General features: G+C 48.4%; 1 protein-coding gene across 12 annotated transcripts in view; it reads right to left on the minus strand.

Annotated features, from left to right (window-relative positions):
* Positions 1-15,353, minus strand: part of NPAS2 (neuronal PAS domain protein 2) — a 152,482-nt gene that overhangs the window by 39,170 nt on the left and 97,959 nt on the right. For all 12 annotated transcript variants that reach the window (XM_078056800.1, XM_078056794.1, XM_078056795.1 and 9 more), the window contains 3 exons: positions 13,554-13,643; positions 3,211-3,331; positions 2,071-2,184 (listed from right to left, as the gene is read on the minus strand). In XM_078056800.1, coding sequence (XP_077912926.1) covers positions 2,071-2,184; positions 3,211-3,331; positions 13,554-13,643 — 325 coding nt within the window. The remainder of the gene's footprint in view (positions 1-2,070; positions 2,185-3,210; positions 3,332-13,553; positions 13,644-15,353) is intronic.

Consider the following 15,353-nt stretch of genomic DNA (forward strand, 5'->3'; position numbering starts at 1 on the left):
GCTAGCTTAAAAAAAAACAAAAAACAAAAGAACAAACAACCCAGGTATTCACAACGAAGCCTGCCTCTTTCCCGGAAACCCTCTAAACTGTGATAAGTGACAGGAAGCTTCAAAGTGATACTCAGCAGCAGCTTAAGAGAGAGTTGTGGAAATGGAAATTAACAAAGGATGCGACTGCGGCTCACCGGCCAATCACGTGTGGGTTCCTTAATGAAGCGGCGCACTGTTGTCATGGGGACACGTGGGAGCAGCGTCCCATAATTCCCACAGTCTTGGCACTCCCCACGGCCAGGGTGCCTTTCCCTTTCTCGCTGGCTGCCACATGGGATACTCTGCTATTCCGGCATCTGGCATGATGGCCACGGCACACATTTTAAGCGAATTCCAAACCCCTGCTTATATTAATTCAAGGATAAAGCCGTCTGGGAGGAGCACCACCAGCGTGAGGAGTACCCTTAAAATTCCTACGGAATGGCATTCAGTATTACGATAGGGCGGTGTCTCTCTAAGTCCATGACCCCTTTCATCAAAAGGTTCTTTTCCAATTGCACAATCCCAGCCCCACCTTCAGATCTCCTGCCCTAGAATCTGCATTTTAACAAGCTGCCTCACCCAGTGAACCCTACACCAGGATTGGCATCACTCTGAGTGCTAGGCGAGGCGCCTCTTAGGTCAGTTTCTTTAACTCGGTAGCCCGATCAGCTACCATTTACTTGTGTGTGTGGTTCATTAAACATTCATCTCACGAGGTTTAGGAACGCCTTTCAGATGAGTCAGGTTAGGCACGGTCAGGCTTTGGCTCTACCCCGTGTAGCCCAGATCTAGGGCCCCACTTGTGAAAGCTGACCTCCCTTCACTTCCAAACACTCAGGAACACTGAGCCCTGTTTGGGTAGGTTCCCAGAGGGCCCCCAGTTGGCCCTGGAGCCCATCATCCAGTCATAAACCCTGAACACGTTGGCAAGACCAACACGCTTAGCAGCATCTAGTTGGAGCCTTTGAGACAAAGCATGTATATTTATACAAGCAACATATAGCAGAGGATCGTCTAAGGGTGAAGGGAAGATCCTGGGTAGAGCCTCAGCATTAGGACTTGGGGCCATTATGTTGGTCGGTTCTCATGGAAACTCTGGGACTAATTAGGCGGGGTAACGGACCCCACCGTGGGTCTGGAGTTAAGTATCAGTGACAGAGCCTGCCCCAGTCCGGGCTGCCATCAACTCCCTATTGCCTCATCTTTCCCTTTTTTCCCATCTCTGCGGTCTTATGAAATGTTAGATCATTCAAAGCGATTTGTTTTGTGTTGAGGTTTGAGGCCTGGAGCAAACCAAACGCAAACCTTCCTGTGCTAGGCTTGACCGTGGAGCGGGGGTGGGGGGTAGGGGTGGGGCTTGCACTGCTGAATTTCTGGCATAGGGCCTGCATTCCCATTTTCCCCAGGTCAAAAGTGAAACTGAGGGTGTAATTCGAGTTCAGAGGTGCAGCCAGAGTTCGGATCATTAGTTATCTGGGTAATTTCAGAGAGTAAGATTTTACTGCTTTGCTAATCGGCTTGGTAATTCATCCAGTGTGGATTGCTGGCTCATCATAAAGTGGCCACTTCCTGTGCCTTAGGGTCAGAAGGAGCAGAAGACCTATGTACCAGACCCACGAAAACATGCTCACGGCAGTAGTGTAAAAAGGAGAATAAAGATGCAGAAACCAAGGTTACGGATCTTTATGTCACAATGCAGCCCTACTGGGCTGTGTGTAGGCTGAGCCTGTTCTTTATTAACTGTAAGTTTTTTCTCACAGTACAGAACTCTTCCATCAGCCTGAAACTAAGTAAATGGATAAAGTGCGTTTCCGTGGGCCTTTGTGCCCCGGCATAAACAAGCGTGGGAGTGCGTTCTTCTCGAATGGGAGAGATAACATTTACGAGCACAAAACACATCTTGGGAACATGAAAATCCAAATGCAAATATGAAAAGCACATGTTCTCACTCCTCCTCCCTCGGTGAGTCTTATGCCCCCGTGTGCACGTTTGCATGACAAAAGACACTGTCGCAATTATATGACAATTGAAGCTTACCATTGTTGTAAGAGCGAAAATTTCCTACAAATTTTATGTATTCATAAGTTGGAAATTCCTTTGGGTTCCAGCTGCCTCTGAGGAGATGGCAATAAAACTCTAAATCGCTGTCAGCTGGGTGGTCAAAGGAAAAAGAGAAAAGGAACGTGAATATGACATAGATTCTAGACCAAACAAGTTGTGTCTTTGCGTAACTCCCGGGCTTCAGTCTACACACGGCCAGGACGTTTCTCTCATTCCGACTCATTCTGACTCTTGGACATGGTTTTATAACCTTTGCAGAACAGGGGTTTCCCCTCATAGCTTATATAGATGTTTTGCATCCCATACTTGGGCCCAATTAGTCTTAATTTGCTCACAGATGTCTGTGGTTGGTTATGTCGACATTGATTAGTTCCGGCTGTTTTCATATGGTGTATTAAAACAAAGCTGCTCATATAGAGCTGCTCTCTTTAATCTAATCTTTTCACGTTGCTTTGAAGTAAAATCAGATGTACAACAGGACACATTATTCACGGAAAATGAACTAAGGCCTGAATGAGTAAGTACGAGGCACTTGCATGATCTCCCTCAACGTCTGTGCTTCGTTAACGGACACACGGTTCAGGAGGCACTGAGGCTGGCCTTCCATCCAGGTTGCCAATTTTGAGAAAAACTTTAAAATTCCATAAAAACCGCAAATGTATATAATAAATAACCAGATGACAGCCTCAGGAGAAGAGAATTTGGAGTTTTGACCTAATTATTCATTTTGCAGTTGGTGACTTGGTTATCATACGAATCTAGCATTACGGTGTCCTCTAAAATAAGCAGATTGTGCGCTGATTTTTGCATTGTTTGGTACCAAAAGACTCTTGTGTTAAAAAAAAAAAAGAGCTTCTTGTATTACATGCAAAACAAATTCTTATTCGTAAGCGCCATGCTTTCAAATTTTCCACAGAGAAGTTAAATGTCATACATATTCCAAACTCCAGTTTTAGCTTTAAATTTAAAATATACCTCTAAGGATCTTGGAAATATTCTGAGTCACAAGGAAAATTGTTCTCAAAATTAGTCCTCCCTTCTTAATTCATTCTAACCTCCTTTCAAAAGTAAAATTCTTATCTTTATATCTTGTAAAACCAGTAAAGTTAAACTTACATTTTAAGTATTCTGGGGAGGGGGAATCTGTCACAAGCATATGGGAAGAAAGCATTTTATACACTTCTGAATGTTCTTGTTCTGGAAGGAAATTTAACAAATTCTGATCCATGACATCTGACTGAAAAAGAAAATAAAGAACAAAGGTACACACTCAACGAAGATGAAAAACAAAAGCAAAAGCCAAAACTGAACATTGAAGACAATTCAGAACTGGTTTCTGAAATGAAAAGTTCAAGATCTGATTTTCTGTGAAGACGCTTGAATCTATCGCTCTGTCATCCTGAATTATAACCTAGAAGGGTTTACCTGCTCCAATGCAAAAGTATTGTCCATGGGCCCAAGAAAGAAGTAAGAGTTAAGTCGGACAAGCATGCAGAGAGTCCTACTCTTCCTGGAGGACCCCACCTGCCAACATTCCTGTGTTCTGGCCAGGGTGGCGGGGGCATTGAGGGACCCCCAGGCAGGCCCACTCACTCATGGGAAGGGCCCCGAAGAACGCATAGGGTTCCTTTTCTGACCATTAGGCCCGCAAACGAACACCTCAAAGTGTCCTCAATCAAAGGAACTGTGCTATTTTTTCTGAGTGATTGGGCACTGAGATACAAACATACAACAGAGAATCTAGATACAGCACTGTCCAAGAGAACCATCTAAGGTGATGGAAATGGTCTATCATGTGTGCTGTCCCTTGTGAAAGCAACCAGCCACGTGGCTATGAGCACTGAAACGTGGCTGGTATGACTGAAGACTGGTTTTTTAAAATTACATTTATTTTTAATTTTTTATTTTTTAGAGAGAGTGTGCACATGTGCGGTGGGGGGAGGGGCAGAGGGAGCGAGAGAATCCCAAGTAGGCTCCACACCTAGCATGGGGCCCAATGCAGGACTCAATCTCATAACCCTGATATCATGACCTGGGCTGAAACCAAGAGTTGGACACTCCACCCGCTGAGCCACCCAGTGCCCCTGAAGACTGAATTTTTAATTGTATTTAATTTTAATTATTTTAATTGGTATTTAAAAAGCCACATGTGGCTAGTGGCTCCCATATTCGCTAGTGCAGGTGGAAGCTGACAGAGGAGAGAGAGAGAGAGAAGATAGGCACGTCTCTTGCTGCCTCAGTCTCCCTTGATAAACTCATCCTTTCCTATATTTTTAAACACGATCTTATAAACTCTTAAATTTGTATATCTAGGTAACTCTCTGTTGTGTGTCCCCTGGGGACCAGAGGTTGACGTGCATCCCCAATGGCATTCTTTTGCACCCATACCTCCTCCTCCTCTGTGCTCAATGTCCCCATGGTATTGCCAACTGATCACTTGCCCATACCAGACACCCTGGTGGCATCCTCAGCTCCTCCCCCTCCCGCCCTCATCTTCACATCCAAACAACGTCCAAGTGCTGTGACACACTCCTCCCTCAAATTCTCTCAGATCCTCTCACCTCCCTTTATTCCCATGGCTTTGACCCCCAGTCTAGAACACCATCATTTCTTATCTGGGGAATGAACTGACCAAACTGGTCTTCCCACATCGACTTTTGTCCCTGTCCCACGTATTCTCCACCAGCAGCCAGAAGGAGGCCTGTATCAGATCAGGTCACCACCTTGCTTAAAATGATCTATTGGCAGGGGTGCCTGGCTGGCTCGGTCCATAGTGCTTGTGACTCTTGATCTCGGTGTCGTGAGTTCGAGCCCCATGTTGGGTATAGCCCTGACTTCAAAACAAAACAAAACAAACACTGTCTGTTGGCGGCCAAATGCTCCCAGAAGGAAGCCTGAAGCTCCCAATTCACTTCTGAGGCTCGTACTACTCCCCACCCTCCAAATTTCCTTTTCTCCAGTTGGCCAGCTTGCTCTTCCTTCTGGGCCTTGCCCAGGTTGCACCCCGAGCCGAGGACATCGTGCACCTCTCCGTGTGTTCGGCTGACTCCTGTACCTCCTTCAGGTCCCCGCTTTGAAGGCACTGGCCCTGAGGAAGCACCCGTGGATGTCACCCTCGCTGTTGGGGCTCTGGCCTCTGGAGCCCCCTGCTCTACTTGTTCTGCGGTCCTGTAAGTGCTGGGGAGGGGCAGGTCCCCCAGACGGGAAGGTGGAGAGAGGCCCAGAGGTCGGGACTGAAAGCTGGCTCTGCACCCCCATCAACCAAAAGATGAGGAAGCTGTGAGGGTGGCGTGAGCTGCTGGTCAATCACTCAATGAATGCTCAGTGTGATCAGGTGTTTCATAACCGTTCAGGAAAGTTCTCAAAGTTCTCTTGTTCGTTCATGTGCTGATGTGTGTCCTCTGCCTGCTTCATCCAATGGGAGCCCCAGGAGAGCAGGGACTCCGTCTGCCTTCTTCACCCCTGGGTGCCTGACATTAATGGTGCTTGGCCTTCGAGAAAAATGCATTGACTAGCTGAAAGACGTGGCGGGGGGTGGTGCGCAAGCAAGACAACAGGAGTCAAAACAAGGCACCCCGAGAACACTGAGCGTGGTGTACAGAGTTCAGTCATATGGACAGAGAGGTTCCCAGGGAATGATTCCCACAGGGAGGAATCCCTGAGCAGGAGCTGAAGGACAAGATGGTGTCTGCCGGGCAGCCAGGGTGCTCCAGGCAGGAGGTACGGTGCGCACAAAAGCATCACAGGAGGGAGGAGAGCGATGGAGGCAGGTGGTGCAAAGGGAAGTGAGGCCAGAGCCAAGAAGGCCACAGAGGAGTGAGTGCCTTGTTCTGTGCGCCTGGGGTGGGGGGGACGGGACCCGCTGAGGGGCCGAGAGGAAGGGACGGCTGGACTGTACTTGTGCTTTCTGGCCTGAAGAGGGAGGGAACACAGGACACCACCAGGCTAGAGAAGGTCAGTCTGAACAGGCTCAGGGAAAGGGGGACGTGATGTGCAGGACAGAGAGTCCAAACAGGTCACGCAACAACAGAATCCACCCAATGCTGACTGAGGGCCACCGTGTGCCAGCCACCGCCTTGGGCACTGGGAAGAAACACAGGAAGCAGGGGAGGCCCTCCCCTCTTGCAGCCAGCAGTCCAGGGGCTGTGAGGAAGGGGGACACCACTTGGTGGCCGATGAAGGACAGGAGGTGGAAAAGGAGGGACTCCCAGCTCGATGGTGCCTGGGCTTGATCTCCGTGGGCAAAGACTCTGCGAACCCCTGACTAGCCTGTGCTATCATTTTCTCCTTCGGGCTCTCTCCAAGTTCCTTCTGATGTTCTTGATTTTATTTTAAGCTCATTCCCTTTAGTTTTTTAGATGATGACTAATGCTCACAGATGACAGTAGTCTTTCTTCTTAAAGACACTGCAGATACAAGAAAATGATGACTAAGTCACTCCATGGCCTTTTCTTGGAGAGCCCGTTGGAAGCCCCCTTCCCCTGATGTGAGTATGACAGAGAGCAGGGTTCCAGGGCTGCCTGACTTAGCTGCTTCTGTGGAACACAGGGCTGTGGGGGCACCTTGGGCTACAGGTTCCTCACAGAATAAAGATGAACCCCGGATGGAGGCTGGTGGGGTGGTGGTGGTAAGGATTGAGTTGACACCCACAAAGGGCTCAGAGCCATCTCTCGCTATGTACTCACTATTATATTACTATTATGCCATTTCCACGTGCCGACAGGCAACACAAACAATGATGGTTTGAAAATTTAAACTCTGGTGCTTACAGGAGAATAAATTCTGTCTGCACCTGAACTATCCCTTGAATGAGCTGAGCTCTGTTTATTAAAATGACAGCAATTACAGAGACAAGGGAGGGCACGTGCCATCCGCATCCATCTTCCCAGCTGAATCACAGTGTTGGGAACATCATTTACCTGTTGGAGACAGAAGGTTCTCTACCCCAGCTTACTGATAGGTCCTTGGCTGCTTCCTCAAGAACCTTTACCAAAACCACTTTCACTACGAACGCCTGTCCTAATTCCAAATCGCACATCTCCCGTGTTTCTTCTTGTGCCCCTCGGGAGCCTGGAGATGATCGGGAAGTGCTTCGGGACACAGCAAGGCATTGTCCTCTCTCCCTAGGAACCAGCAGCACCAGTTCGGTGGCACCCAGCCGAGTTAAGGGAGCCCACCCACGGAGCGCACAGAAGCCGGCTGGGGTAGAGTCGGAAGGGAGCTGGGTGGACCCTCTGTCCTGCAAGGTCCCAAATGGGCCCTGGCAGTTCTGGCTGGAGATGTGTTGGCCACGGTGAGAAGTCTTGGAGAAGGGGCAATCGTGAGATGTCGTGGAGGAGCCTCATGCTGAGAAGAGGCAGGAACGGGCTCCCCGAAGCAGTCAGGGGCTCAGTCTCCCTAAAGGGCCAGGGGGTTGGAGGCACATCCGATAGGCTCTCATGCAGTCTAGACCCAGAATCTAACTGATGGCCCAACGGTAATGCTTTCAGAAGCCAGGACTGGGAGTGGCTTTGACCTTAGAGTCGTGAAGAATTAATTAGAATATAAAAGGTACGAACTATAAAGAATCTCTGTTCATGAAAAGAACCTAGAGAGGGAGAGATGAGCCACAAGATGAGAGAATAGATTTGTAACACATAAGCGATGGTGTAAGTCCTAAAATTAAGGTTCAGTGTTAAATGCTGCCTTGTCACCTAGCAAAACTGGGAGGCCCTCGATGGGCCCAACTGAAAGTTCTCCTTCACACTCTGCCCCCGTGGAAAGGTCCCCTAGCTAAACAATGCTCCTTATCGAGGGGGACGGGCACAGTTCCTGCTCATTGCTGGGTAGTGGGTTTAACTCCCTGCCAGCCTGTGGAATTATTCTAATAAACCAGCCTCACCCCTGTGGGGACCGGCAGTGCCCGACCCTCCTGTTACTATGAAGCCTGCTTCTCACAGCCCCTGCTGATGCGGCCCCGTGTGGCCCCATGTCCTCATCTGCCAGGCTGTGAACGCATGAGACCGATAAACTGCTGTCAAGCTCATCTGTCCAGTGTTGGGTGTTGGGCCTTCAGCCGGACCTGTATCCTTAAGGCAGAGTGACCAGGAGGCGATTCAGACAGTATCTGACAGAGGACTAGTGTCGAGAACCATGGAAAGAATGCCTCCAAATTACAAGAAACAAACCAGACAGTCCAGTAGGAGAATGGCAAAATACCCGAACAAGCACTGTGTTCACAAAAGAGGAAATCCAAATGGCAAACACGCATATGCAAAGACGCTCAATCGCATTAGTAATCGGGAGAAAGGCAAGTTAAACTCCACGAGACATGTTCACGTGCGAGACTGACAAATGCTAAGAAGCCTGACAATCCACGTTCTGTGACATGGGGCGCCTAGAACTCTCGACTCTGCTGGTGGAGGGTAGACTGGTGCAACCATTGTTAACGACCCGGTGTCATCTGGTATACCCGTGAAGGTGCCCCTACTCTCCAATCCGGCCATCCTACACGTAAGTTCTCTACGGCACGCTTGCAAATGTTCATCAGGAAACATATGCAGCATGTTCACCAAAGCACCTTCTAAGAGTTCCAACCAGGAACGGATGCAGAAATGTTAGCACATTCCTCCAACGGAATACTAGGCAGCAACGACATAAACCCGTGACCACCACTACTAACAGTGTGAGATGGATGGATCTCACAAACAACGTTGAGCAAGAGGAGTCCATTTCCTATTTTCCTAAAGTTAGCCAGAAGGGAATACTAAATCATATTGTTGAGTGACAAATCAAAAGTTGGTAGAACTACAAAGAAAACCAAGGAAGCAATGATCTTAAAAGCCAGGAAAATGGTCATCTCTGATTGGGAGGTGGGGGGGTGTGATGGGAAAAAAATACATGGGAGCTTCTATGGTTCCCAGACATAATTCTGTTTCTTCACCTCAGTGACAGCTACCTGTATGTTTGCGCTCACTTTATCATGAATTTAAACACTGAATGTATGTTTTATACATACTTCTGTATGCATGCTTTATAAAAATCAAAAGGCACATTAAAGTAGAAAAAATCGGGGCACTTGGGTGGCTCAGTCGGTTAAGCAGCTGCTCAGGTCATGATCTCAGGGTCCTGGGATCAAGCCCCGCATCGGGCTCCCTGCTTAGCAGGGAGTCTGCTCCTCTCTCTGCCTGCCGATCCCCCTGCTTGTGCTCTGTCTCTCTCTCAAATAAATAAATAAAATCTTTAAAATAAAATAAAATAAAATAAAATAAACCAAACCTAACTGGTGACCTGGACTCTTTCAACCTGTGACCAGCTCTGTGCTGCATGCAGCCACACCTACCACAGCCCTCCTAGACAGAGCGACCCCCAGCTCGGCCCCCACCCAGAGCCATCTCTGACCAGATGCCTGGGATCAGGTGGGTTCTTCCAGCAGGTGAGGGGCAGGCCGGGGAAGGAAGGGCAGAGCAATGTCTCCTGGGAGGTGTTTCATGGACTTGCTGCTGTGTTGTGTGGTAACGTAAGCCAGGGGCTCTGTCCTTCCTTTTCTGCGACCTCCTCTCCCTGCTGTGACCTTTGCCATGGGAACTTGGCCCTTTATTCTACTTTCATCTTGCACTGCTTGCTGGAGATTTCACTGGGAGAACCAGCATTCCACGGAAGTAGTTTTTGGTCTATAGATTTCTCCACATTTATAAGCACTTTTGCCTTAGATGATTTTCCTTTGGGGAGGTGGTGTTGTCCGTGCCCATATTTCTCCCTTTGGAGGCACCTCCCACTCCTGCCGAGCTGTTTGCATTGCTCCTGAGGTAGTAGCCCCATTTATGAACTCAGCCCCTCACTCAATGAATACTTAGGCACGTCGGGTCTGTGCTCAAGCCTGGAGACAGGACCTCTGCCATATGGACCGGTAGCATGGTCCAGCCCACTAAGCAAACATTGCAATCATTAACAAATCAAAACAGCAATCTGGGAAGTTAGATTCTTTAGAAACTCAAACAAAAGTCCAAAAAGGAAATACAGTTTATGCCTACTTTGGGTCTCTCATTTGGTTCTGCCTCAGCCATATTCTTTCCCAATTCCGTTGGAGGCATGTGACTTAGTCCCTTAGATCTTTCCTGGAAGGTTTTCATCGCAGAATCTCCCTTTAGCCCTTGGTCCTCCATCAGCATGCTCATCCGCCATGCCCACCTTGCTTCTTTGACTGCCTGTGTTAATTCTAGACACCAGAATGTGCTGGTGTCAGCACCACAGGAAAGTTTTGACTTTGTCTTAAAACCATTTCCTGCTTTGAGCTATTTTCTTTTTTCTATCAAATTGGGAAAGAAAGCTCTAGGATATTGCATCAGAATATTGCTGTACAAAAATCTATCATGTGAGCTTTTGCCATGTCTGAGTTTCTAGTAGTAGGAAGGAAAGAGAGAGACAAGTAAGCCTGACAGTCTCAAAAGAAGAAAGGAATTCTTGCTGCTTATCCCCAACCTTCCCAATCACCGATGGGCCTCCAATCCCAGGCCCCACAGGGGGCAGTGGGACCCAACCCCTGGCATGCCAGCCTCTGACACAAACAGGGGGCACCCGGCTGCTGGGGCCCTTGGGCCCCTGCCCCTGCCCACACTGCATCTCTGTTGGACGTGCCTTGCTTCAATGGCCACCTGTCCCAAGAAGCTTGACCACCGCCTTTCAGTTCCCCATCCTCTCTTCCTAAGAATTATAATTCTCCATTGTAAGGACAGCAAATGTGATTTAGCTCTAGTTCTGTGCCAGCTACTATTCTAAGTGCTTTACACCCATGAACTCACATAAGGGACTCTTAATGGCCCTTGGTACATTGTGAGTGCTCAATAAATGTTAAGCTATTTTTCTATTAGTCTCTAATGGTTTAACAGGTGAAATCTCTGAACAAAATAACAAACCTTTAAGGAAAAATAAACTCACATGGGACTTTTCAATGGCTCATCATCCATGGACAAGTCCTGGGCTCATGCTTAGTTAAGAGGTAAGTCCAAATTGAAGTGAATTAAAACAAAAGCAGAATTCCTGGATAGCAACCCAAATCCTTGGCATCAGGAAGATACCAGAGCAGAGTGGTAAGGAGCTTGGGCTCTGCGGGCAGTTGCACCTGGTTTAAGCCCTGCTCTGCCCTCACTGGCTGGGCCACCTTGGGTCTCCTCCTTTGTAAAGTAGAGGTGATAGAGGTATTACTCCCGGATGGGCTCCTCTGCTCAACCAGCTGGTTACTGATTAGCACCAGGGAAGTTTCCATCCTTAATCGCTCTTGTCCTCGCAAGAGAACAAAGATGGAAGTGAATGCTAAGCAAAAAAGGAAAAGCAGGCAGTGCTCTTGGTAAAAACCAGATAATATGACTTAGAAGTAAATGGAAGTAAAATTTGGGGATTGTCCATCCTGGGCTCACCTCCACTGGAGAGCTTAAGGGCTGACTCTATGTGTTTCTGGGTGTGGGTCTATATACAGGCACTCATGATTCATACGGGTCTAGCACTGATAAGTAGAGACGGGATTATTTCTGCTCCTTCCAGAGTTAGAAAATAATTCATAAAGGTGGTCCTAAATTGCTCCGTAATTTCAAATCAGAATTCCAGACTCACTTTCCAAGTCCCTCCTGCCATGTATAGCAACTGGGTCATCAGATAATTACAAGAGCATGAAGCACAACAGTGCAAATCCTGTTTCCTCAAACAGCTCTGGGCTCTTGCATCTCATTCCTGGGTCATTAAGGAGGCTCCGTGTCATTGCTTTCAATCAGCGCCTGTCATGGCTCAATCCTGTCCCTTCAAGACAAAACACAAACCCCTCCAAAGAAGCACCGCATTGCTTCTTCTTTCCTCAGCCACCTCAGGTCAGCCCGAAGCAGCCAGGCTGATTTGATGCGGTCACTTCTGTGTTACTTGTATCAGCCTCATCACTATTCTGGCCTCAGATAAAACCAAGGTGAAACTGCACTCTTGCCTTCTTGGGGCTGAGAACCAGTCTCTCTGACAGCAATCAAGAGGAGAGAGAAGCCCAAACCTAATGCACCTTGGAGACGGTGCAGCGGGTGGGCCGAAACGCAAAGGTTAGACAAACAATGGGGTAATGCAAAGGCATCTGCCTAGCAAGGTAAAAACTGCTTTTTTGGGCTATACCGCACAGTGACCAGCAAAGGAAGAATGGGGACAGTGGCTCTGATCTGCATCGTTTGTAGAAACGAAGTGATGGGGAGTAGCTTCTGAGGAAAAGGGTAGCCCAGAAAAATATGGAATCTTGGGCCAGTAGCAAAGCTGGGCTCATCACCCCAAGGAAGGCGAGCTGCTCACGGAACAAGGCTGCGCTCTCCCCCAGCAGGTGCAGCTAAGGAGAGGGGGCCATGGTCCTCCAGTGTCTTCCTGGCCCAGGATTTCCTTTGTACAGGAACCAAGGGAAGTTGTGCTGGGAGTGGGGAGTGGTGGGGTTAAGTGGTTTGATAGGGCTTGTGGGGAGAAGAGAGAAGAGAGGAGGCTTTATCCCCATCAGGATGCTGCTGGTAGAACTATCATTGAAAGTCACAGTCTGTAGGAGTAAATAACGTGTGGCAGGAAATGGAAGGCTGGCCAAATGCCTTTGAGGGATCCCCAGAGGTGGACTGTCCACCAGCCAGGTGCTGCTTGGTGAGCCAGGTCCTTCTGACTGGGAGTTACCAGGCGCCAGGCAGGCTGAGGCAGAGAGGAGGAGGAGAGGGAGGGAGGAGGAGAGGCAGAGAGGGAAGAAGGTAGGGAAGGAGGGAGGAAGAAGGGGAGGAAGGAGCATCTAGGAGGGCCTTTGTCAAGCAGCACCCAGCCCGCCTCTGAGCCTCCATCTGGAGTCCCTGGGACAGCAGAGCTTGTCGTCCTGCCCACACCCTCCCCATTCCCCAAGGCCTCCCTGGTCCAAACAAACACATCTTCCCAGAATATTTCAACTCTCCCCCCACCGCCCCCATCACCCCTGTCACAGATCCTTTATTACCATTAAGTGTCACCACCTACTTGCAATCTCAGACATGTCCCCAAACCACATCCCATCTCAAGCCATCTGCTGCGCATTCCTCCACCAGCTCTCAGTTCACCTGGGAGGTCGGCTTTTCCCGTTGTAGGATATACATCAGCCTCTGTCCAGGCTCTAAGATCTGCTAACTGTGCTAGGCCTCTGTCGTCAGCTCAGCTCCTGTGTGGTTTCTGGGGCACAGAAGGGTAAGGACCTGCACCCACATCCCCCTGCCAGGTTTTGCCATGTCGAGATCTGGGTGCCTTGTTTGTTCTAGAACAGCATATTCCTGCACCTGCCCTTCCTCTAGAAGACCGCCCCCCCCAGGACTCTGGCCTCAGCCTTGTTGAGGACACTCCTTAACCCTTCTTACACACAGACCCCCTCAGACCTACATCACCCCCGATCTGAGATCTGAATGGTTCTCAAGGGAAGACGGTAATGTGGACTGGCAAAGGCCAGCAGAGCAGAAACTTACTGGTAAGTGCCCAAGGAGAGGTGTGATACTGTCAGAAACATACAGGATGCTGCCGTCCGTTGTCACTGCAATAATGAAGCCGTCCAGTGCCTGCAGAGAACCCAACAGTGGAAGGCTCCTTAGTGGTGCTTTTATGGAGGAGGATGTCACTGAAGCAAAGGATCCCCTATTATGACACTGAATTTATTTTGCAATTCTTAGAATATTTCCACAAATAACCTCACTGCACTTTTCAGCCTAGCACACAGGATGGTTTTGTATGCAGCATTTGTCTAGCCCAGGCAAAGGGCTTGCTAAAGCACTAAAGGACTCCCTGGAAAATCTGACCTCTTGGTATCCTAAAACTCAATTTAGCCATGGGAATTACCTAAGTAGTTTTAATGGTAAGCATCCCGTTGGGCTGGACCAGAAACATCACAGTTACCATTAAAAAGATGATATTTTATGGTTCCCATCCCCTGATCCCCAATATCGCTTTGAGTTCAGCGGTAAACATGGGCCAGAAGGTATCGGACCTAACAGGTGCATTAACGACTGTCGGTCAGGGTCGACCTCTGCCCACATTCATTGCCACAGGAGGAGGGCCTCCCGAAGCAACTGTTTGTCAAGAACATTCGCTTTACTTGCTAAGTATCTACTGTATGTGAGGCATGCTGCTCTAGGTGCTTCTGATAGAAAAGAAAGGATGCAGGCTGTTAATGTTTTCTCACACTTCTGCTGTTTTGTTTTTAGATTCCTTATTGGATGCTCACGATGCTTTCATAAGACACATCTGAAAGTTGATTTCTAAAATTCAGACTGTGTAATTCAGCACTGAATGGGGTCATCCTGGCAACGGGATATATGGGTGCCCCGAATAGAAGGAAAAGACTAAGACAAGCCCATCTCATTGGAAAATGAGTCTCTGAGGGAGTAATATGCTCAGGTGGACCGTTACTGTAAACCTATCACTTTGTACCGACTGCATCTTTGAAATAGCATCTCCCTCGAATGTGAGAATTTTTCCTCTTCAAAGGAAAAAAAAAAAGCCACACTGAAATATGTGCTTAGAAAGTTCTGGAAACATTTTGTATGCACTCGGCTAGTTCCCCCCAGGGTGTTACTGGAAGTCTGCACGGTCAAAGGGGCATTAATTTGTTCAGTTAGGAGGGTGCAGCTAGGGGCACTGCAGCAGGAACCGGAAACGGTCCACTAACTGAGCATGGAGGGCACCGTGCCAGGATGGGAGAGAGCTCTCTTCACCAGGAAAATGAACACTAGGGTCATTTATTATTTTATCTTACATATTGCAGGATTTAAGACTGAAAAATAGATTGAAACATGTTTCTTAAGAGGACCTCATCCTTTTGGGTTACATCAGTGGTTTTCAACTGGGGGCACTTTTGCCCCCTCTCCCCTCACCCCTGTTGGGAGACAACTAGCGATGGCAGCACACATTTTTGGTGGTCACTACTGGGGTGGGTGCTGTTGGCATCTAGTGGGTAGAGGACAAAGATGCTCTGAAACACCCTACAATGCACAGGACACCCCCATAACAAAGAAGGTGTCAATAGGGCCGAGGATGAGAAATCCCAAATAAGATTTATGGGCCATGGTGAACCCAGAGGTATATCCTGGTACCTTTTGTTTCTTTTCCTAATGGTTTTTTCAGTTCTATTTGCGGCACTCCTAGAGATGAGCTTTAAGAGGTGGGAGCTGTTGAGGAGGTGAGTGGGACCTTTTTGGAAAAAGCAGGGCAGCATACTGGGAAAAGAGAAGCAGTCCAAATGATCTTCTTGCGCAGTGAGCCCAAGCCCCTCT

Source organism: Halichoerus grypus, chromosome 10, assembly GCF_964656455.1.
Source record: "Halichoerus grypus chromosome 10, mHalGry1.hap1.1, whole genome shotgun sequence".
NCBI classification, from domain to species: Eukaryota; Metazoa; Chordata; class Mammalia; order Carnivora; family Phocidae; genus Halichoerus; species Halichoerus grypus.